We start from the raw sequence: 24,690 nt of genomic DNA, 5'->3' as shown, positions 1-24,690 counted from the left end.
TGGCACAGCTTATCAAGTACTTTGATAGGAAGAGGAAGAAACGTGCTTCAAAATAATGGTTACTATTAGGCCTTTCATTGTCTTTTTTCTTGTGTCTATCAATAAACAATTTGGCCAAGAAGTCAATCAGAAATGTGTGAGTGTGGATTAAGAGAATGTCAGTGCAATAGAACATTGTCACAGGTTAATTATTAGAGCTGGTCAATTTTGCATTTTATTTATTTATTTATGGTGCTGAAAGTTTTCCCTTTGAAAAATACAGTTTTGTTGAAACAAATTTTTCATCGGAATATGTCAATTACAACAAAAACATTTTGCAGAAAATTTCTAAACAAAAATTCTCATTTTGAATTGATGTTTTCATATGAAAAAATGTTCATTTTGTTTCCATTTAAAATGCCATTTGGTTTCAGTTTTCGGTTTTAAAAAAAACATACATAACATCTTAATCAAATTAATTCAAAACTTCCCATTGGAAAACCGAAATGTTTTTGACCAAAAATTGAAAGATTTTCATTCAAAATTTCTTGCAGGAAAAAATTCCAGTTTTCCAACCAATGATTGGAAACTAATGATTTTCTGCTGCCAAGTAAAACCACTAAGAACCTTATGGAAAATTATCTTGTATGGTGTTATACCATATCTTATCTAATGTCAGTGCTCCTGACAGAGAGCTAGCTCACGCCTGAAAGAGGTGAAGCAGTACCACCACAGTGCAAGCACCAGGCAACATTCTGTCTTTCCTGCACTCCCCAGAAACACACCCACTATTACACCCTTTGTGGATACAGCTTACTCCATCCAGTGAGATTGGCCCCGCTCCATGGAGTGGGGCCAAAGTGGAGGACAGTGACAAACTCTACCTCTTTGCCATAACTACTCATCATCTTTAGGGTATTGTGTGCTCCTGACGGACTAAAGAGACCAATCCTTGAGCTCCCCATATAGGAGGGACAGTAATTTTGTGAGGCATGAGGAAGGCTTCTTCTGTCCTAGCCCTTTTATGCAAAATGACCACAGAATCGGTCTCTATGTGTCTGATTCTGCTCCTTAAGTTAATTGAAGTTTTGCCATTGGAGCAGGAGCAGGGCCTAAACTATTATTGACCTTCTGTATCCAAATTGACTTACGGAATAAAACTATTGTATGTTCAGAAAGCAGCTTAGATACTGAAGTGCAGCTTATTTAAAGGTCTTTTAAAAGTTGGTTTGACTGCTTGAGTGTTTTATTTGTGTTAATTTTATCACTAAAGAACGGTCAGCTACCCACATACTATCTTGGCTAGGATATTCAATATAAAGTATTTTAATTTAAACTGGAAATACACATATATTTTTATTTTAGTACCACCCGCCTTTAAGGTCTCATGCTCCAGCCTAAATCCTTCTGGCCAAAGAGGATTGGACTGGGCCTTCTTATGTCTTTCAATATTATCCCTTATTTGGTCATAGAGGACACTGTTGAGTAAGAGAGGGGCACTTTTTCCCCCCCAGGAGTGATTATACTGGCTTTATAGTACTCAGTTTCTGCCAACTTTGGGGAACAAGAAATTACAGTTGAGGCTCATAGTTTGACTTGATCTTCTTTCTGGAGATGAGTTAGAACATCCAGCAAAGACTGGACCAAATATAAGCAAACATTTGTTATCAGTTATGAACATGGGAGGTAACGATATATTACTTTATTATTTATAAAATCTCATGATTTTAGAGGTCTGTTTCATGATTTTTGATCACTTGTGGTTGGCAATACTGTAACCTCTAGTCACATCACCTCTTTCTATTCTCCTCACTCACTTTCAATTTTAAAAAGAAATCTATTTGCATGTGTCTCTTCTGCTAATATGCATTGTAGAATACATCTCTGAAAATCATTCCAAATGAAGGGTGGGAGGAGGAGGCTGTTTGTTTTTAAATCATTTAGATTAGTTCTTTCTTAATTATTCAAGCCTCTGCATTCATGGCCATCAATTATCAGTTTGGTGGAAGCTCACCCTCACCTTGAGTAGTAGTTTGGTGACTTAAAGCATCTCAGAGAAAATAGTTGCCCCATAAGGTACTTGACATTAGTTTGATAATTGCCCATCATCTTCTGTGAACCTTCTCATCTTGTTCTTTGACCCAGCTTTTTTTCCCTTTACCACCTATGATTGGCAAGGTGTTAACGGGCCCTTGAATGGTCCCTTGAAATATATGTTAAGTACTTAAGGTAAACAATCTGCTCCACCCTGTATTTTTCTGTGACACTCTGAGTACATTTCCCAGACCTGAAGAAGAGCTCTGTGTAAGCTTGACAGCTTGTCTTTCTCACCAATAGAAGTTGGTCCAATACAAGATATTACCTCACCCACCTTGTCTCTCTCTCATATTCTATTTGTGATCCGCTATAATCCCCAAATCCTTTTCAGATTATTCCCCATTTTGTAATTGTGCATTTGATTTTTCCTTCCTATGTGAAGTACTTTGTACTTATCTTTAATGAATTGCATCTTGTTGATTTCAAAGCAATTCTCCAATTTGTCAAGGTCATTTTGAATTCAAATTCTGTCCTCCAGTGCTTGCAACCGCTCCCAGCTTGGTGTCATCTGCAAATTTTATAAGCATACTCTCCACTCCATTATACAAGTTATTAATTAAAATACTGAATAGTATTGGAGCTAGGACTGACCCCTGGGGGATCTTACTAAATACACCCTCCCAGTTTGACAGTAAACCATTGATAACTATTCTTTGAGTAAGATCTTTCAGTCAGTTGTGCACCCAACATACAGTAATTTCATGTAGACCACATTTCCCCAGTTTGCCTATGAGACTGTTGCATGGGACTGTGTCAAAAGCCTTACTAAAATCAAGGCATATCACATCTCCTGCATCCCCCACATCCACTAGGCCAGTAACTCTGTCCAGGAAGGAAATTTGGTTGGTTTGGCATGATTTGTTCTCGACAAATCCATGCTGACTATTCCTTATAACTCCATTATCCTCTGTGTGCTTACAAATTGATTGTTTAATAACTTGTTCTACTGTCTTTTCAGATATTGAAGTTAGACTGACTGGTCTATAATTTCCCAGATCCCCTTTGTTCCCCCTTTTTAAGAGAGGTATTATGTTTCCCCTTCTCCACTCCTCTGAGACCTCACCCATCCTCCAGGAGTTCTCAGAGATAATTGCTAATGGTTCTGAGATTGCTTCAGCTGGTTCCTTAATTACCCTGAAGTCCTGATGCTACTGTGAAGCTCACTTTCTATTTTTTTCTATATACCACGTTCATCACCATAGTAGCCGAGTGCCTTCCAGTAGTGAATTAAGCAATGTGACTGCACATCTTTCACGTGTTGTTTGTTCTCTCATCTCCTCCCCGTGGTAAGAAGCGTATGCAGTGAAGTGTCTTGTTTTGATAGAGTTTTAGAATATTTTTTAAAATATACATGTTTCTATGCATTTATATTAGAAAAGTCAAGGTCAAATAAATGCATCTTTCACTTGGAGAAGAAGGTGGTGAGGTTTGTGACGGTCCTTAGTTCCTGAGATAATTTGTTTCACAGTCCCAGACCTGCACAGCTGAAGCAACTGTTACACTGTCCCATTAACAGCTTTGAATGGACCACAGAAATGGCACGAATATGTATTTGTCTTACTATAATTTCATTTTCCTGAGCAGGGCAGCATATCAATTATAAAACCATCAGTGCCAGGCCTACCTTACAAGGCCATCAATGCCATTCCCTAAAAGGATCCTCCCTTACCTGCATATAGGATCTCCTACTAGGGCAATGCCCCTCTCTTCTCTTTTCCATTCCCCGCTACTGTTTTAAATGTATCTACTGATCTTTCAGTTTTGGTAAAAATATTTGGTTGCAATTTCACTGTAACCTCTATTCCACTAGGTGGCATTTGTTGTCTACATAAGGAGCCTGTGTCTTTCAGTTTATGGTATTGCCCAAGTAAATCATCTATTCAGTGGCAATAAAATCTGATGTCATCAGTTATTGATATTTATTGCACAGTCCTTCCATCTCTCATGAAAATGCATACACATTGGGTAACATCCTGACTAACCTAATAGTCATGCCTGACTAAACTAATTGCCTTCTATGAGGAGATAACTAGGTCTGTGGATGAGGGGAAAGCAGTGAATGTGTTATTCCTTGACTTTAGCAAAGCTTTTGATACGGTCTCCCACAGTATTCTTGCCGGCAAGTTAAAGAAATATGGGCTGGATGAATGGACTATAAGGTGGATAGAAAGCTGGCTAGATTGTCGGGCTCAACAGGTAGTGATCAACGGCTCCATGTCTAGTTGGCAGCCGGTTTCAAGCGGAGTGCCCCAAGGGTCGGTCCTGGGGCCAGTTTTGTTCAATATCTTCATTAATGATCTGGAGGATGGCGTGGACTGCACTCTCAGCAAGTTTGCAGATGACACTAAACTGGGAGGAGTGGTAGATACGCTGGAGGGTATGGATAGGATACAGAGAGACCTAGACAAATTAGAGGATTGGGCCAAAAGAAACCAGATGAGGTTCAATAAGGACAAGTGCAGAGTCCTGCACTTAGGACGAAAGAATCCCATTCACTGTTACAGACTAGGGACCGAGTGGCTAGGCAGCAGTTCTGCAGAAAAGGACCTAGGGGTTACAGTGGACAAGAAGCTGGATATGAGTCAACAGTGTGCCCTTGTTGCCAAGAAGGCTAACGGCATTTTGGGCTGTATAAGTAGAGGCATTGCCAGCAGATCGAGGGCCGTGATCATTCCCCTCTATTCGACATTGGTGAGGCCTCACCTGGAGTACTGTGTCCAGTTTTGGGCCCCACACTAAAAGAAGGATGTGGAAAAATTGGAAAGAGTCCAGCGGAGGGCAACAAAAATGATTAGGGGGCTGGAGCACATGAGTTATGAGGAGCGGCTGAGGGAACTGGGATTGTTTAGTCTGCAGAAGAGAAGAATGAGGGGGGATTTGATAGCTGCTTTCAACTACCTGAAAGGGGGTTCCAAAGAGGATGGATCTAGACTGTTCTCAGTGGTACCTGATGACAGAACAAGTAGTAATGGTCTCAAGTTGCAGGGGGGGAGGTTTAGGTTGGATATTAGGAAAAACTTTTTCACTAGGAGGGTGGTCAAGCACGGGAATGGGTGGAATCTCCTTCTTTAGAGGTTTTTAAGGTCAGGCTTGACGAAGCCCTGGCTGGGATGATTTAGTTGGGATTAGGTCCTGCTTTGAGTAGGGGGTTGGACTAGATGACCTCCTGAGGTCCCTTCCAATCCTGATATTCTATGATTCTATGAATAGATATTAATTATATAGTTCTGTGTTTCTCAGCCTTTTCAGGTTGGCAACCCTTTATTCAAAGTAAATAAAATTTCACAGCTCTCTACCTTACATTTACTATAAAAGTAAGAATAAAAAAAGTATCAAGGATAACAATGGTAATCCTACATAATTTATTTGTGTGTGTAGGTTGACAGAGCACACTTGACTTTGAAGTGTAAGGTGTGTGACCAATGGGGAAGTGAGATTTTTCTTTGCGTTGTAATAAAATTTGTAAGGCTGTCAATTAACTGCAGTTAACTCAAGCGATTAACTCAAAACAAATTAACTCAATTAAAGAAATTAAGTGTGATTAATCACAGTTTTAATCGCACTGTTAAACAATACTAGAATACCCATTTAAATTTATTATAAATATTTTGGATGTTTTTCTACATTTTCAAATATATTGATTTCAATTACAATGCAGAATGCAAAGTGTACAGTGATCACTTTTTATTATTATTGTATTACAAATATTTGTACTGTAAAGAAGATAAACAAAAGAAATAGTATTTTTCAATTCACCCCATACAAGTACTGCAGTGCAATCTCTATCGTGAAAGTGCAACTTACAAATGTAGAATTATTTTTTTACATATCTGCACTCAAAACCAAAACATTGTAAAACTTGAGAGCCTACAAGTCCACTCAAGCTTACTTCTTGTTCATCCAATCGCTAAGACAAACAAGTTTGTTTACATTTGCAGGAGACAATGCTGCCTGCTTCTTATTTACATCACCTGAAAATGAGAAAAGGTGTGTGCATGGCATTGTTATAGCCAGCGTTGCAAGGTATTTATGTGCCAGATATGCTAAACGTTCGTAGGCCCCTTCATACTTTGAATAGTAGATTGCATTTTTTTACAGTGCAAATATTTGTAATGAAAAATAATAATATAAAGTGAGCACTCTACACTTTGTATTCTGTGTTGTAATTGAAATCAATATATTTGAAAATGTAGAAAAACATCCAAAATATTTATAATAAATTTAAAATGATATTTTATTGTTTAACAGTGCAATTAAAACTGCGATTAATTTTTTAATCTCACGATTTATTTTTTAATCGTTTGATAGCCCTAAAAATTTGCAATAGCTCACATCTGTTTGATTGTCTTTTGTGACTCCCCCCAATAGGTTGCAATCCACCAGTTGAGAAACACTGTTAGGGCATCATGCTCTGATGTGTCCCCTGCACCGCAAAGTAAAACAACTGCTGTTTGCCAGAAGCTGGGAATGCATGACAGGGGATGGATCACTTGATTACCTATTCTGTTCATTCCCTTGGGGGCACCTGACATTGGCCACTGTCGGAACACAGGATGCAGGGCTAGATGGACGCATTATGGCCGTTCTTATGTTCTAACAGTTGGACACAAATCTTGAATGACTTTCCCCCCCAACATTGGTTGCACTTTGTTATGAATGCAAAAAAATATCAGTTCAGCAGTGGAGCCTGTTCAAGAGAAAGTAACAACGAAAGCTTATGCCCAAATAAATTTGTTAGTCTCTAAGGTGCCACAAGTACTCCCAGAGGTGAAAGTAAGACTGGACCGGCTTCTCTGGCGGTGATTTAAAGGGCCCGGGCAGCTGGGCTCGGGTGGGGATTTAAAGGTCCTGGAGCTCCGGCCCCTGCGGGGAGCTCCAGCAGCGCTTTAAAGGGCCCGGGGCTCCCCGCAGCAGCTGGAGCCTCTGGCCCTTTAAATTGCTGCCGACCCTGCTGCCTGTATCCCAGCCACAGCCAGAGCCCCAGGGCCTTTAAATCTTGAAAGGCCCCGCGTCTTCCTGTTGAGGCCACGCCCACTCAGGACTCCGGCGTAAGGGTAAGTCCTTTAAGTTACTTTCACACCTGAGTACTCCTTGTTCTTTTTGCTATTACAGACTAACACGGCTACCACTCTGAAACCTGTCACCATGCAAGGCACTGAATTTAGCCGTATGAAGTGGAAATCCATCAACTTCATGAAAAAACTCGTACAGATACAGACAGACATCATCTTCTTTTCCAAATGCAAATGGATAGACATCATACCAAAAGGACTGAAGGTAAAAAATCCATTACAATCTACATACCACACAGACTTTGCTGAGAGATTGTGCCACACACTCTCAAAGAAACTGCGGAATCACCTGATCAACATCCTATACCGCAAACAGGGAAAGATTAGGAATCTGCTCATTACACAAAGTAAAAACTATTTCCCCATGCTAATTTTTCCCGTACTGTTACTCACACCTTCTTGTCAACTGTTTGAAATGAGCCATCCTGATTATCACTACAAAAGTTTTTTTTTTCTTCTGCTGATAATAGCCCACCTTAATTGATTAGTCTCATTAGAGTTGGTATGGCAACACCAATTTTTGCATGTTCGCTGTGTATATATATATCTTCCCACTGTATTTTCCACTGCATGCATCTGATGAAGTGGGTTTTAGCCCACAAAGGCTTATGCCCAAATAAATTTGTTAGTCTCTGAGGTGCCACAAGTACTGCTCATTCTTTTTGCTAATACAGACTAACACAGCTACCACTCTGAAACGTCCTTGTTGTTACTTGGCTGTGAAAGGAACAACCTGTTGCTTACCCTGCCGTTTACTAGGTGTGAAAGCTGCAAGGGGCGGGAGATTCCCGGAGGGCAATTGGAGTGTTATGGGGTAAGCTCTGAACGGGGAGCCAGGAGATGGGGGGCTGAGGGGACCCGGAGCGCTTCAGCATTAGGTGCTGAGACAGCTCTGTCTCAGGAGCCGTGTAGACCGGGCCGAGTCCCTGCCCTGCACAACAGGCTCTGAGAGATGGGGAGACGGTCCCAATGACTGAGTGAGAGAACGAGCTACTGACTGATTTGGTCGGTTAGCCCCGCTTCTCTTCTACTATTGGTTCGCTGGGCCGTGACCTCCACCAATCCCGGCCCTGGTTTCCTGACTCCGCGGCCCGCTCTGGCTGCCGCCGGCGCCTTGCATGGAGGGAGGGAGCCGGAAGAGGCGGGGCTGAGAGGATGATGGCTCCTCCCCTGCCCTGGCAGCCGTTGGGCCTGTCAGCCAAGTCGGGCTCGGATTGGCCGCGCGTTTCCGCGCTGAGGGATGGCCGGGTAGCTCCTCCCCCGGCCGGGGACAGACGGAGCGATGGCGAGGCCGGGCACTCTCCGGCATCACAAGGTACCAGCCGTGGGGGCTGTTGGGGGGCCGAGCGCTGGGGGACGGGGTTGGGTCTCCCCTGGAGATGCGGGGCCGGGCGCGGTGTATTCTCGCTCTGGGGTCCCGAGGTGGGGGGGACTGTTATGGGGAGACTGGGCGCCTTGAGCGGCGGTTTAGGGCTCTCTCTCTCTCTCTCTGCGGGTTGGGAGCACTGGGCGTCTGGGGCAGGGAGTGGAGGGCGTCTCGTTTTCGGGGCTTGGAGGGGACTGGGTGGGCTCCCGGGTCAGGGGGGTGGCGACTTTCCTCTGGGGGCTACTAGGGGTGGGGGGGTTGGAAGGTGACTGGACTCCCGGGTCAGGGGGCGGGGGCTCTCCTGGGAGTCACTAGGGGTGGGGGGTTGGGAGGTGAATGGGCTCCCGGGTCGGGGGGGGGGCTCTCCTGGGAGTCACTAGGGGTGGGGGGTTGGGAGGTGAATGGGCTCACAGGTCGGGGGACTCTCCTCTGGGGGGTCATTACGGCTGTGGGGGGTTTGGGAAGTGACTAGGCTCGTGGGTTGAGAGGGCTCTCTGGGGGACAGTCACGGAGGTGACTGAGCTTGTGGGGGCTCTTCGCTGGGGTCACTGTGGTGGTTAGGAGGTAACTGGCCTCACAGGTCAGCGGGGGACTCTCCTTTGGAGGTCACTAGAGATGTGGGGGAGGGGTCAAGAGGTGACTGGGCTCACCAGTCGAGGGCTGTCCTCTGGGGGACACTAGGGATGTGTGGGGAGGGTTGGCAGGTGCCTGGCCCCACAGGGGTCACGGCAGGCACTCTGGGGGACACTAGGGATGTGGCAGGGGATGGGTTGGGAGGTGACTGGGCTAACAGGTCAGGAAGGCTCTCCTCTGGGGGACACTCAGGGTGGCAGGGTTTGGGAGGAGACTAGGATCACGGGTTGGGGGAGCTTTCCTCTGGGGGACACTGAGGGAGTTGTCAGGTGACTGGGGACACTACTGGGGGTTGGGGGGATTGGGAGGTGATGTTTCACAGTTCAGGGGCTCTCTTCTGGAGGGGTTGCAGGTGACTGGATTCATAAGTCAGGGGAAATCTTCTCTAGGGTCTACTAAAGGGGGCTATTACTGGGACCCTAGATGAGGGATGCAGGACTCCCCCCTCTGGAGTGCATGGGTAACTGAGCCTCTCCAGGAATAGGGTTTAGGTGACTCTTTGAGGCTCCCCTGATTGGTGAGGCTGGTGTCACTTCCCCCTCCCCCTACCCTGTTACCTGTTGGATTCAGTTCCTGCACAGGCGACTGCCAACAGCTGCTTAGCTTCACCTCTTGTTGGGGGTTGATTCCCAAAGTACATTTCCCTGCCTTGTGATGTGGGGTTTTGCAAAGTGTTACAACAGGATACCTGAAGTCTCCTTCCAACTTACTTGGGCTCTCAATCATTTAGATTCTACCAAGTTTGAGAGCCCAGTGATGTTGGATTTTTGTATCCTGACATGAAGACATGTTGTCATGACATCACATTGCTATATGAAACTTGAGATATATTTGGGAGGTAAGGCAGATCTATGACGATGAAGGGTAGTGTTGTGAATTTTGGGATGGGCTTCAGCCCTTGTGTGCATAATCCATATTTGTTGTGGGCCTGATCCTGCAATCTTTATGCGAGTACTCTCATTGAGGTCAGTGAGATTATTTACATGAGTAACACACACACACCATTAGGCCCTGTGCTTGAAGTATTCTTCTACAAGTAAATATTTCAGCGGCAAATATTTGAGCTATGGCAGCAGCTTATTAGTAAAAACTAGTGCTGTGCATTCAGTGGAAAGCAGGGAATATTTTATTCTTTGCAATATGTTATAAAGCTCTTCACAATCATGTTATATCACACCTCAAGCCTGTTACTGGTCTGGGTCTGAACTCTTATGAAAAGTGTATGGGATATTTAATAAATACAAGTAGTCAGGCCCTCAATTTTACAACATCCACTAGCACCAATCCAAGCTATTGGTTGCAGTACTGACTTGCAGAGAAATGTTTTGGGAAATTACCAGCACTGCTTTCTGTACCACTCTGGGTTTTTCATTGACGTCTCCCATTAAGGAATGGACTTGGCCTGATTTAGCTAAACTTGTGAAATTTGACATGATATCAAAAGAAGATAAGGCTGTAGGCTATAGATAGTGACAGTGGTGCTAGAGGAAAGTGGAAGGGCTGTACTGAAATAACTTCTGTCCGCAAAACAAACTGATATGTGTCTACATGTAAACACCAACCCCGTAGTTTATATGTGGGTGGACTGCTGCATCTGCACAGTGTCATGAAGTCAGTGGAGCTCCATGTATTCAGAAGTCTACGTGTGCATTGTAAATTGCAGGATTGAGGCTCAGTGCTCCTTGCTGCGTTCCCCCTCATTCCGTTAAAAAATGTAAATTAGCCTTCCTAGACTTTATTGTCTGAGATTTAGCAATCCAATGGTATTTGGTATACTTCTATTATATTGTTAAAATAATTAATTGAAATTAAAACAATATTTATTGGTGTATATTTGTGTAATAATTCAACAGGTACTGTCTTCTGGAAGGCTAACAGGAGCAGCTAAGTTATCAAGTGGAAAAAAACAGTAAGAATTTAATCATTAATACTGTCTAGTGGTGTACCTGTAAGCAGTCAAAACAGCCATACAAATCAAAAGCCAGCAGCTTGTCAACAGCTCTTTTCATTTATTAAATATTAAGTCCCAACCGAAAGATGCTGCAAGTGGCAGATCCTGCTGTCTTTGAACAGGCAAAACTTTCATTGAAGTTAGTGGGAGTTTGGCTTGTACAATGACTAGAGGGAAGATTAACCCCTTTAGCAAACAACATGCCTTAGACTTCCATTTTGAATTTATGAAATATTAATTAAATTTCCCCCCTAGATTACTGAATGAATATGGGGACTAGTTACATGTAAGCTTTCTGAGTAAGGGCCAGTCCTACCCTAACATATGCTGGTGATGTCTGCAGCAGTTACTTGCTTATCTCATTACAGCATTTGGCTCTATTGTAAAGTGCGGCACATTGTGTATGTTGTTTTTTGTTGTTTTAGATATCAAACAAGTATATTTATAAGAGGAAGTAAGCAGGGAATGTCTTTTTCAGGATTGGCTTAAGAAAAGCATGCCATTCTGATGTGGACTCTGGCTACTCTCTCTATTCCACCGACTCTGAGGATCAGGTAATTTGAGATGAATTGGCTGTCTTATACATGCAAATCAGAAATTAACTAAAATTACTGAAACATAAAATTCATTAGATAGAAACACAATACAATCTCTCAGTTATAAATATAACAAATCAGTAAATGGGAAATGTGTAAAAGTTTTCATTGATGGCATGTAAATAAATATGTAACTCAAACCCAGTCCAGAAATAACTGTGACTCAAACCTGTAACAACGCTTTCTAAATAGGAACTTCTTGACTTTATTTCATTGTCCTTACTGGTTTTGTTTTACAATAAATCAATGTCTGTATTTTGACTGCAACATTCTTTCTGCAGGTTGTAACTATACATAACGGGCTTGATCGCTGTGCAGCTTTACTGCAGGATATTTTGCAAAATGAGGCCACAGGTTGTACCTTATTGAAATTTAAAATTACATTCTAGTTTCTGTAGGTCTCTTATTTATTTATTTATTTATTTATTTATTTATAATTCTTATTGAATGGCTTTTGTTTCAAATAACATTAGGAACGGAGACAGTAAATCGAAAACCAGGAAAAGTAACTTCTGTTAAGGCTGCTACCAGGCCTATACTAACCAAAGGAAATAGTTCAAAAAAGAAAGGACTGAAGAGAAATGTTCTTGCTGCCCATATTCATAAAGAAATTGGTAAGCACTTGTCCTTGGTTTGGCCTTTACTTATACAATGTTTTCATCCATAACTGTTTTATTTCCTCAATAAATACGTGTTCATTGTCACCTCATCTGCAGAATTAATTAATGTGGTTATAATATTGTGCAACTTATTTTGGTTTTAAACTCTGGTTTAATAAAATAAACTTACTATGGCTTGATTGTTTCTGTCAATTTTAATCAAATTAATCAATCGAAATGGGTTCATAGCACTTGATTCTTGATGTCAAGAATCTTCATGTAAACATTTGTGTTTGTGTAGTGCAAAAAGAAAACTAACTTCAACTTTATTTTCCATAGTGCCGGTGTCAAATAGGAAACCAGCGTCTTGTAATACACTTGCTGTTGGCAAAGAGGGAGAACTTTCCAGTGCAGTACAAAATCAGCCGGTTCAACCAATTCATGTGCCTTTTAATCAACACTCTCCTGTGATGCATCAGAAACTGTGCGAGCATGTGCAAACCCAAATGTCTCTGATAACTGGCCAGGTTCCACCGAGCTGTAATGGAATTCCCACTGTACCTGCTTACCCTGTTTCAGAGCCTGGTTAGTGTGAATGTCATTGTATAGTTAGACACTATTTTGGGGTTTGTTTTTAGTTTTTTGGCAAGAAAAAAATCTTAAATTTAACAATGTTAGTTTTTTGTCTATTTGTTTCAGAATATCAAAATGTTACAGCATTTAATTATCGTTTACCTACCTCCACACCAACTCTGTCCCCGCAGCATTCAGCTAATCCTTTACTCATTCAGTCTGTAAGTACACTTGATTTAAACTATAAATAAACATTTAAGTTAGTGTTGTCATCCTTGTCTTATTCTGTGGCTTTCATTTCTACTGAAATCTATACACTTTCTTGGACTTAATAGGAAATTTTCCCAAAGAAAAAGAAACTCAATGCATTTTATGTCTCATAAAATCTGTGATGAAACAATAGATATGGTGGTGCTTTTAATAAAATACTATGTGATTTAAAGGCGGTTCACAAATATATTGTTAGCAAGCATTGCTACTTATATTGTGCCTGCAGTAGACTCCAAAAATGAGGTAAGCGGCATGCCAATGGGGACTGGTCACTTCTGTTTGTTATGCGCATTGTTTTTCTATGTCGAATTCTGTGAAGTATCCATTTCCCACCCCTTTCTGAGGAGGATTGATAGTTACTGATCAGTGTAACATCCCAATCTCACTGTGCTGATGATTGTGTCATTAACCTAACCTTGAATATTTTAATGTATTAAAAACCTCAGTGACTAGAAGTGCTAACTTGATCAGTGGAAAGTAGTGTAAAACCCATTGTTCTCAAATATGGTTTTTGTGTTAAAGCTTTGCATTTTAATATCCTTATCTATTTCAGGGTACAACATTAAAAAACAACAACAAAGCAAACCCCCTCCTGCAGTTTTGGGAAGTGTGGGAGGAGGGTTTACATTGACCCTGTAGTCAGATTGCAGGTGCCACCTCTGTTCTATAGCTAGCATGATCTTCAATCAGCGCTCTATGGGATATCATCTCATTTGCTAGAAGTTTTGGACTGGAGGAAGTCTGTGCTTCGCAGATCTAAAAAACCATTACGTAAAATTAAGTATGTTAGAAATGTGCTGACTGCCTTTTTATGTTGTTTGTAGCATTCAGCACATACATTTATAGTATATATATTTATAGATTACATTGCTGAGATTAGTCAAAATGCCAAAATACAGAAAAATATTAACTTGTACACAATGTGTTTATTTTCCTGTGTCTGTGGGTACCAGCAATGAATTCTAGTTCTAAAGATAGGGAAAATAAGGAAATTTATCAGGAAGATTCTTACAAGCACACTGAAAATGAATTCCCACCCCCAGAAAACAGAATCCTTTTGTCCCTCCCCAATATAAAAAGATGAAAATATCAATTTCGCTCTATTGCTGAATTACAGATAACATTTAAGATAAGACCAACTAGTCTTATTGGTAATCCTAACTATATTTGCCTTTTAACTACTCCTGAACACAGTGAAAGGTCATATACTGCAGCCTGAATGAATTTATGAGTACTATTTTAACTGGTTTTTAAATGACAAACAGTGAGCAACACGACATTAAATAAGATTGGCTTCTAAATGTTGAAAGAAACCTCACTGCTACATTTAGGTGCCATGAAAATACAAATAATAATAATTTGTTTAATATGTATATTCTCTGTTTAGGGTGTTCCTGCTGACAGTTACAACCAGTGTGCACCACAAGCAGGAGGAGCTGTGTTTTTCCCAGGAGTTTCTGTTGCTGGTTGTATTTCTTCACAAGCAAAGTCTGTCACCACTGATCCTCCGATGACACCCTGTGTACCACTAGCTGTGCCAAATAATTCCACAGTATCTACATTTCTTCCAGCATCTTATGGCAGAGAGATGATTTCAAACCAAGGAAATCATGAGCAACGGGTAAAGGAGGCAGACTTGATAAGATGTATACAAGCTCATCTGGCTCTCTTAGAACCACATGAAGCAGAGAGTGACCGGTCTGGTCAGAAGTACCAGAAATTTGATCCAGCACAGTCCAAGATCTCAGATACCAAAGAAGAGGAAACCGCTGAGGAACATAGTGAGGGTACTACCAGTGAAGAAGAGGACTTGAATGCAGTTGACATAGCACCAGTGAGGGAGACAAGCTGTCAGACAAGTTTTGACAAAGTTTTAACGCCTAAAAAAGCAAGCCCAGAAAAAACAGCCCAAAAAGTTAAAACAGTAAAATATCTTTTGGGAGAGCTCAAGGCACTGGCAGACCAAGGTAAAAATGTTTTATCAGCACAGTAGAATATATATCACACAGATGCTATGTTATGCTACATAGATGGACATTCTTAGAAATCCATAATATACCACTGTGTGATGAATTATTGTAATTCAGATGTTACAAAATTACAATTTGGAATAGTTTTTCTTTTTAATAAAGCTGTATGTTTTGATCTGAAGGAAGATAAAGTGAGTGTTTCAATGTGTGTCTGAGATCTTAAAATTGTTATAGCAATTAGTAAAAGTAGTGTTTTCATTCTGCGTAGTGTCTGTGGAAAAGCTCTGCTCTTACACTTCCCATAAGAGGTAATCAGGGAGTGGTGTGGAAAGGTTCTAAAAGATTTCCCTTCAGAGATCAGTTGGAAGGATGGTGGCTGTGATTTGATGGGGATCTAGACCAATGGCTCTCAATCTTTCCATCTTACTATACCCCTTTCAGAAGTCTGATTTGTCTTGCATACCCCCAATTTACACCTCACTTAAAAACTACTTGCTTACAAAATCAGACCTAAAAATACAAAAAAGTGTCACTGCACTATTATGGAAAAATTGCTTACTTTCTCATTTTTACCATATAATTATAAAATAAATCAATTGGGATATAAATATTGTACTTACATTTCAGCGTGTAGTATGAAGAGCAATATAAACAAGTCATTGTCTATAGGAAATTTTAGTTTGTACTGACTTCACTAGTGCTTTTTATGTAGCCTGTTGTAAAATGAGGCAAATATATAGATGAGTTGATATACCCCCTGAAAGACCTCTGTGTATCCCCAAGGGTACATGTACACCTGGCTAACCATACTTCACAGTCAAACAGTAATTTAAGAAGTGCAGATAAAGAGGGGTAATTTAAACATTAAAAGCTTCACATATATCTTAAGAGGTAATAGAATTTATGTTCAGCCATCTCATAAATTGCTTAATTGTGTGTGTATGTGTATATATATATATATATATATATATATATATATATATATATATATATATATATATATGAAGCTGTTATGTATTTAATTTTTTTTCTTATAGATGATTCTGAAATATTGAGGATAATACATGAGGTAGAAGACTGTGTTTCATTACTGCCAGCAGTAGTTGGAAGTACTAATGTACAAGCTGAAATAGCACTTGCTATACAACCTCTCAGAAGTGAAAATGCCCAATTGCGTAGGTCAGTAAACATTCACCAAGTGAGCAACCTATTTCAAAAATATGTATCATACTAACTAACTTCATTGTTATAAATTGCATATTGTAGTATAGTTACAATGTATAATCCTTAGATCACATTCTTGTTTTCTGTTGTCTATATTGTGTTCACGTGCAGGGGTTTTTTTATACTATGCTTTGTATACTATATTGCTTCTGAAAAAAACTCTTTAAGGCATTCATATTTAGTGCATGGATATTTGAACAAGCTTCTTGCTACCGATGAATAGGAATGTTTTACTTCTTCCATCAGTTTTCCCAAATGAATGAATGTTGTTCCTTGACATTAGTGTATGACTTGCCTTATAAAGTAGTTTATCTTATTAACTGATCTCTAGCCTTAACAGCATAACAAGGGTCTAGATAATACTTTCCCAAAGTATGCAGAAAAGCATGTTGAGAACTAGGAGGGAGTATTATTTTCTGTGTGTATTTTTCCATTTGAAACATATTGCCATCTTTTCCCAAGACTGGGCTTTTTCCTAGAAGTACCAGTGGGTACTCTAACTTTTAAACTGCAGATCCCAAGTAGTTAGCATGCATATGTCTTTAGACAGCCTGTTACCAAATACAGAAAGAATCTCTTTTCAGGATACATGCTTAATGTAAAAGTAGACACCCCTTTCCTCTGAGCTAAAATGGAGTGAAGTTACCATGATTTTTGAAAAGAGCTCATTCAGCTAAAGAAAGGTGGAAATGTAGACTTTGACAAAATAGAAAATCCAGCAATATTGCCAAATATTTCATCACCTTTAAAAAACTGTGCACCCTTCATGCCATCCCTAAAAATCAAAAGATAACCACATTGATAGCAAAATTGACTGGCAGAGCTCTGGACATATTCAATAAGATGCCTATTGTTAATGCTTAATAGTCTTGGCACATCAGGTGGCAGCTCCCAAGGGGGGTTCTGTAATCTAACCCGTCACAAGATTATTAAAACTTTTTTTAACTTCCAAAACTAAAAACATTTTTTATGGGGGTTCTATTCTAATTAAATTAGTAAACTTTCATAAACAAACCAATTTTAATATTCAGCCTTTTGAATTTACTTTGTATTTGGACTTTCTCATTTATGCTTTATCATTCACATTTAGGAGATTAAGAATATTGAACCAGCAACTCCGGGAGCGAGAGAGAGCTGAAAAGGAATCCAGCCTGGATTGCAACTTTGAATGCAAGTACTGGTATATTGCAAGTGATGGTGTGGGAAATGGGGATAAAGATTGTAGCTCCATTGAAGTCAATAGAGCACCATGCAGACAGTGGGATCCTCCTGTGCAGCTCCAGTGTAGGATTTGGGACTGTATCCTTCATAAAGTAAGGATGAGATACCAGACAACTGACGGGTATAAAGGAAACCTCCTTGTATCTTGCAAAGGTTCCTACTTTTATCTGCAAACAAAGGTCACATTATAACAGAGTTTTTGAACTACATAACTCCATGCATAAGGCATCTGATATTAGAGTCTGACCTTAAAGTAGAAAGGTAGTTTTCCTCTATCTTCCTTTCGGAGAACTGGGCAAAAAACCCACAGCACATCATTACATGACAATTGCAGCTTATCTGCTGTGAATTAATGTGGCAGTGGGTAACGCTACCATGACACCCATCTAAAAATATTTTACTAAGCTGGGGGGAAGAAAGGAAGGCAATACCACTTTGCAAAATTATATGTGCAAGTTCAGTACTGTACTCAAAGTACAAGTACAGAATTAAATAACTAATTTAATTGCATGTTTTAAATATATAAAACGGCACTCCACATTCTATCACTGTGATAATGGGGACTATTATCCCCACAGGCTTGAAGTTTTAGGCCCTAGTCTTGTAGTGAGCTGTGTGCAAATGTATTGAAGTCTCTCAGGCTCCGTATGGATGTCCTCATGCTTATGTCACTGCAGGATCAGGGCCTTAGATATCACTGTAAGCAATACCAAGTCTTGTGGTCACTTTTTAAAGAGAAAATTAACCCTTAAATATTTTATTGTAGGTAGCTTGTCATAGGATATGAGACAACATTTTTCATTTTAATGAAAATAGGATTGTGTTATCTTGGTGATAGGTGCAAATACAGCAGTTACAATGTTCTTTACAGGGCCGGCTCTGGCTTTTTTGCCGCCCCAGGCAAAAAAGCCTCCCGCCGCTCCCCCCCCGGACCCCCCAGCGCGGCAGGGGAGGGCGCTGAGCCCGGCCGCGGGCCGCTCTCCCCAACCGTCCGGAGCGCCGGGGGGAGGGCGGAGAGCCCAGCCGGGGCTCCACTCTCCCCAGCGGCCAGAGCGCCGGGGGGAGGGCGGAGATCCCGGCCGGGGCTCCGCTCTCCCCGGCGGCCAGAGCCGGAGCGCCGGGGGGAGGGCGGAGAGCCCGGCCGGGGCTCCGCTCTCCCCGGCGGCCAGAGCCGGAACACCGCGCCGCCCCCCTCCCAGGTGCCGCCCCAAGCACAAGCTTGGTGGGCTGGTGCCTGGAGCCGGCCCTGGTTCTTTATATCTTGTTATTCCAGTACAGGATAATAGGACTTAAAGATTTAGCGCTAATAGAAATCTTTCTAAATACACCCACTTAAAAACATGTAAAATATCTACTGGTAGTGGAAGAGAATTCTTTCTCTACAGTTTTGATTTATGCTTATATTCACACAGGACTTCTGACTTCAGCTTAATAGTTATTGCAATCTGTTAGTCTTAATTTCTAAGAATTTGAATGATGATTTAGGCTTTAATAGTTGCAAATTATATTTCTTTTGGGCATAGAAATGAAACCTTTAAAAAACTTGCTATGTTTCTCTTCCTATAGTAGTTTCTCTACAATCCCTGAATATGACACTCCAGAGTCAACTCAAGGAATCTTTAAAGGGCCTTGAATCACTGCACAATAAAAATGAAGAACTCCTTAAAATAATAGAAAACCAGAAAGAAGAAGAAAAACAATTTGCAAAAGTTATTCAGGAGAAAGATAAAGAACTGCTTGAAAACAAACAGCAGTATGACATTGAAGCTACAAAGCTAAAAATTGGTGCGTGTTTTGAACTGACTTGATTTTTTCACTTGGTGCTTTTACATTTATAAAAAGACTAAATAAAATTGTACTTGGCATTTTAGAAGTGGATGAGGCACTGGCAAATGTGAAGAGCTTCCAGTTTAAGTTGGAAGCCTCGGAAAAAGAAAATCAGATCTTGGGCATAACATTACGTCAACGTGATGCAGAAGTGAACAGACTGCGTGAATTGACTCGGTAATATTGGCCACAGAGTTTTTCTTCTTGACATTTCTTCCTTATTTTGAATTATTGAAACAATGTTAAAATAATACTGCAACCTCTCCCTACGTTGTCTTTGTGTTTGTTAGGTTATAAGACCTTTAGGTCTAGACCCTATCTGTGAGTCTTGCAATTGATTTATTTACTCTTTCTAGAGCCTAAAAACCCCAATCAGGGAGCAGGGCTATACTGATGTTATACAATCAGATAACAAAGAGACAGTCCCTCCTCCAGACAGCTTACACTACAGGGGTAAGAAAGTAAAAAGCTAGACAAGATAAACATGTGGGATGGATTGTGTCAGGATGATGGAACAATAAAACTAATAATTAAGCTTAAAAGCAGAAGTTTTGGCTTCCCCCTTTTTAACTTCTGCAATAGTTAGAAATAGAAATAACTATCATGTCAGGTAGGTCAAATGCCACATGCTGGATGCAAGGCTGCTTGCTGGGAGAAGGCAATGACCTTGTTTGTGTCTCTAGCCCTGACTACCCAGGTGATCCTTCCCTAGGACCTGCAGGGTTTGGTAACTAGTTCTGCAGCCTGTCTGAAGGGGAGGCAGTCTCCCTTTTCTTTGTGAAAAGACCAGGAATAAATCATCCTGAGAAGAACCTTGCAGAGACTCTCTCTTTTGGGCCCACAGTTTTAGTGGTTTTCCTGTGGGAAGAAGCAATCTCTCTATCAGTTAAGGACACGCTTAAAATGAAATTTATGACTAGATTTCCTTCTTTTTTGAGAGTCTTAGCTCCTGAGTGAAGCTGCCTTAATCACATATATTTGTGAACTTATTCTTTTTTTTTTTTTTTTTTTTTATGAATTCATGATGGCGGTTTGGGGCTTCACAATCTTTTGTACACCTAGATGGTGTGATTCTGATAATAGATCTCTCTAGTTACATGACTTGTTTGGATTATTTATATTTTACTTATGTGCACTAGAAGTTTTACTATTCAGTTGTTATCCAAAATTCAGAATTTACCAGCCCCCATAATAGTGTACAGTATTTTCCTTACAGTGTATATACACCTTTCATATTTTCCTGTAACTATATTAACTGCTGACCACCAGATGGTGATAGCCATATGTACATGTAATGAGCTGAGTCTTCATTTGTCTTGGGATAGAAAGCCGAAAATGAGTAACTGTGATTGCCCTTGTCTATTTCTGTATTTAAATATTTACTTAAACATTGTATACAATTTAAAGGAAGCAATTTTTCCAAATTGCTTTCAAAAGCAGACCTCCATATCTTAAAACAAACTCTGAAAATCATAGACTCGTAGGACTGGAAGGGACCTCAAGAGGTCATTTAGTCCAATCCCCTGCACTTATGGCAGGAATAAGTATTATCTAGATCAAAATCAATTATACTGTATCTTCTATTTACTTTCTAAATGTTAAAGTTCTCTTGTCTTAAAGTCATTTAATCTTCTCTTCATAAGGGCACATAGGTGAGAAAGAAACCTCACTGCTTGCTGTTCTTTTCATTATTAATTTCAAAGGTACATTTCATTGAATTGAAGAATGACACTCAATAGAGCTTGAGTAGTTTAAAATTTGTATTGATTTTTTTGTGCTGTCTTGTGGAATATGAATTAGGTTTTTAAAATGATCATTGCAATCTTAAATTGATAAGTATATCTAAATATTAAATTATAAATATGGTTTATGAAAAGTCATTATACATAATGGATGACCTAATGAATTGCTCTTAACAGAACCTTGCAGAGCAGCATGGCCAAGCTTCTCTCTGACCTCACTGTAGACCATGTTAGACATAGACCTGAAAAAGGTCTTACAAAATCTCTTCTGGAAGACTATGAGAAACAGCTGAAACCCAACCCATTCCCTGTGAGTACTTCCATAATGAGTTACCTCAAAAAATTAGAAAGTGATCAAATTTTGACAAATACAGAACTTCAGTTTTCAAATAAAACTGGAGAATTGGAAATGCCAGGTCTAGCCTGTCAAAAGTTTGTTTCTGAAGGATCTCATAAAAAATGTACACTCTTAGCAGAGGAAATAACAGCTCAAAGAATTCTTCCTCCCCTGTCAAAGCAAGATACAGAAACAATTAGTGATTCTGGGACTTTAATAGAGGAAGAACACAAACTGGACGAGACCATTTATATTCCATTGTCTAGCAGCGCCTCTAAAAAACAGCCATCAATATCTGAAAGAAAAATGTGTGCACAACACCAGGTCAGTGTGGCTTCCAAGAAGTTGGACTATAACTGTGGGCTCTCTGACTCTCAGAAGCAGAATGGATTTGGGATGTTGGATGATAAAAAGATTTTTGATAAACTCAGTGGTGGCTACGACTTGAGAAAGACAATAGAAAATACATCTGAAACCACAGGGAAGACAACTGAGCTGGAAGGAGACAGGCTCCTAGTGAGGCCAAAAGAAATAATTGGAACTGCTAAAGATTTTATAGACAAATCAGATAGACCTCAGTCTGATAAATACCTTTACACTTGCATGCCACATCAGAAAGAGAATTTTCAGAAAAAAGGCACTGAAATGACTGACTCTAGTTTCTCTACTTTTGACTGCATGTCAGGAAAATCTGAATGGAGCATGTCTTCCTTCTCAACATTTACTTCACGAGATGAAGAGGACTTTAAAAATGGGCTAGCAGCCTTGGATGCCAACATAGCTAGATTACAAAGGACTCTACAGACTGGCATTATGAAACAGTGAATGAGGAAACTAAAGACTGTATTTTGTTCAGATAATTGTTAGGGTTTTTTTAGTAATTTAATATGATGTACAGTTTTTGGAATGTCAATATTTGTATTGTGTTTTTGTATAAAATGGCTGGTTCCTAACAGTTAAATTATGACTGGAATTTATTTTCTTGGTTAATGAATTAAGGTACTATTTCCCTTGTGAAAACTATCATAATTAGTGCAAGGGAAGAATTTTATTTAAAATTCCTAAATGCAGAGATTAAAATTGTTTTATACTGTAGGCAATAAAACCTTTTTCTATTAAATGGTAGATGAAACATTTTGTTTGGTTTCAATATACTCTTCAAAGTAGTAAGTAGAAAGATTTTATCTGAATATAAACTAATATCTCATCAAGTCATTAAGATGACATGAGTCAGTAGATTTTTGTGGCTAAACATAGACCAAATTCTGCTCTGTTGTAGCAGCATAAGTGCTAGAGTAACTCAGAGCAGAATTGGTTCCAGAATCTTCATTAGATAACTGCAAATGTTTGCTGAATACCTACCTGTTGGTTTTGCAGAAATCATCACATCATTTTAACAGCATGACTACAATGAGCATTTTAAAAGTAATCCATGTCACTTAAAACAAGTTTTTAGACTAGCAGTAAACTTTCAGCCTTCGTGGTGTCTAGAACACATTGTTTCTGTACTACTTAGTTCGGTTGGTCACATTTGTGGTTTACAGAAGTACAAGCCATGTTTTGGGTATGTATGGAAACAAATGAGTTAATACAAGGATTTCTAAAAAAACACCTACATGTTTTATATTAGTATAAACAAAGTTATCCCTTAACTAGTGATATGATACATTGCAACTTAATTATTGTGGCTAACAAGCATGAAGTTGCTCCTTGGCTGTTGAAGATCTTCTCTGATGTGGAATATTGGCTAATCATTAATAGTAGGCAAAATTTACCACAGGGAAGCTGGGGTATTCTTTGATTGGATTATAGTATCAAGTTTCACCAGCAATTAACATCAACACTAACATAGCAAAGGAAAAACAATAACTTCTCAAGCTATGTGGGCAGTTCAGATAAGGGGACAATCAGTTCCTTGCTTAAGATAAAGTAAGTGATCAAGCATTGAAATTTACAGCCGGATGGTACTGCTTGGCTTCTCCTACAGTAGTTTGTTGCTAAAAGCAGGGACCTAGAGTTTAGAGGTAGGGTAGGAGAAAGTTGAGCTGAAAATTGATGTGCTCCTGGCATCAAATAATGATGCCTCAATCTACAGTTAGTGCAAATAGCCTACCCCAGAACTCTCTTAAAAGGAGTACTAAAACAATATCCTTGTTCAGTAGTAATAAGCTACAATGGTGCAAATACTGCCTCCCTCCTGTTCCCTACCCATTAAGAAATGGACTCATCCATATCACAACCTGCTGAAAGTTGCAAATGGTGCAACTGTATATTTTGCTGAAAGAATATTTTCCACCAGATACCAGAAACCAAATGCAGATAAGACTTGCTTAGTTCCACAAATAATTAATGCAGTGACTTAATCAGCATGTTTATTACTGATACTATATTACTGGTTAATGTACAGTAATGGCCAGGATCACTTTCTTTTTTGAGGACTGGAGAAAACCAAATGCAATAACTATTTTCCTACTGCCTCCCTAGAGCTCTGTCTTCTCAAAAATAAGTCAGCGGTGCAGTAAGTTTGTTGGCTAAAAGCCTCTTAGTAGGCTACATCAAACACCAGTGTTTGGTTGGATCAGTTTGAGTTTTCCAAGTGTCTCCTTGACTATTTCTAGTAGGACTTTCTGAAGACATTTTAGTCATCCTTATGGAGAGGGAGATCCTGAGGTGGCATGTGAGGTATAAGCCACATCAATATTGAAGTTTAGAACAATGAATCGTGTTGACTAACAGGTTTGACAGCAGCTTCACACATTGAGTGGAAGATAGCAATCTGCATTCACCCCTGACAACTGTCATAGTGGTTGTGTGTCCGTCCACATGGTGGGAAGATAGTGGAAAAATCAAGCTCTTTCTGTCTGAACGCTTATACTGTTCAAGTAGGTGTAAAAAACTCAATACTCAGTCACTATTTTACATACATTCTGCAAAGCATAAGTGATTGGACACAGATTGCTAGTCTCTTTACAGCAGTTTGGACAGTGGCACTGACTAAGGTGTAAAGAAGGTAGTGAAGAATCAGGCCATGTAAATTCATAGGTGGTGTAGAGCATCTTTTACATCTGAACATAAATCTAGGACTTGTGCCTCGCTCAGAGATGGGGGATGGTGTGCTCTCTGTCTACATAAAACAGAAGGATAGTTCTAACCCTCATCTTTAGATTGCACATGGTGAAAAACAGATAATTTTGATAGGATTAGGGTGAGGGCTCACTAATCTCTGACTGTCC

The 24,690-nt window shown here is 40.0% G+C and overlaps 1 protein-coding gene across 1 annotated transcript; it reads left to right on the top strand.

The window, feature by feature from the left end:
• The first annotated feature begins 8,396 nt into the window (after nucleotides 1-8,396).
• Nucleotides 8,397-22,282, top strand: CCDC14 (coiled-coil domain containing 14). The gene is made up of 13 exons (XM_065413593.1): nucleotides 8,397-8,463; nucleotides 11,001-11,056; nucleotides 11,577-11,652; nucleotides 11,976-12,048; nucleotides 12,168-12,308; nucleotides 12,633-12,878; nucleotides 12,993-13,087; nucleotides 14,524-15,103; nucleotides 16,144-16,285; nucleotides 17,421-17,500; nucleotides 19,118-19,336; nucleotides 19,423-19,555; nucleotides 21,298-22,282. Exons 1-13 carry the CDS (start codon nucleotides 8,431-8,433, stop codon nucleotides 22,280-22,282), a joined length of 2,859 nt encoding a protein of 952 aa, XP_065269665.1. The 5' UTR covers nucleotides 8,397-8,430.
• The last annotated feature ends 2,408 nt before the right edge of the window (nucleotides 22,283-24,690 follow it).

The sequence above is a fragment of the Emys orbicularis genome, chromosome 11 (genome assembly GCF_028017835.1).
Source record: "Emys orbicularis isolate rEmyOrb1 chromosome 11, rEmyOrb1.hap1, whole genome shotgun sequence".
NCBI classification, from domain to species: domain Eukaryota; kingdom Metazoa; phylum Chordata; order Testudines; family Emydidae; genus Emys; species Emys orbicularis.
The sequence above is the reverse complement of the archived record's forward strand: the minus strand, read 5'-3'. Positions and strand labels throughout refer to the sequence as shown.

Excerpts from the sequence above, each read along its gene's own strand:
- CCDC14 (XM_065413593.1), top strand. The coding sequence starts at position 8,431 with ATGGCGAGGCCGGGCACTCTCCGGCATCACAAG. Across the intron at positions 12,879-12,992 it reads TTACCCTGTTTCAGAGCCTG|AATATCAAAATGTTACAGCA; the intron begins GTTAGTGTGAAT and ends TATTTGTTTCAG. Across the intron at positions 17,501-19,117 it reads CCTGGATTGCAACTTTGAAT|TAGTTTCTCTACAATCCCTG; the intron begins GCAAGTACTGGT and ends CTCTTCCTATAG.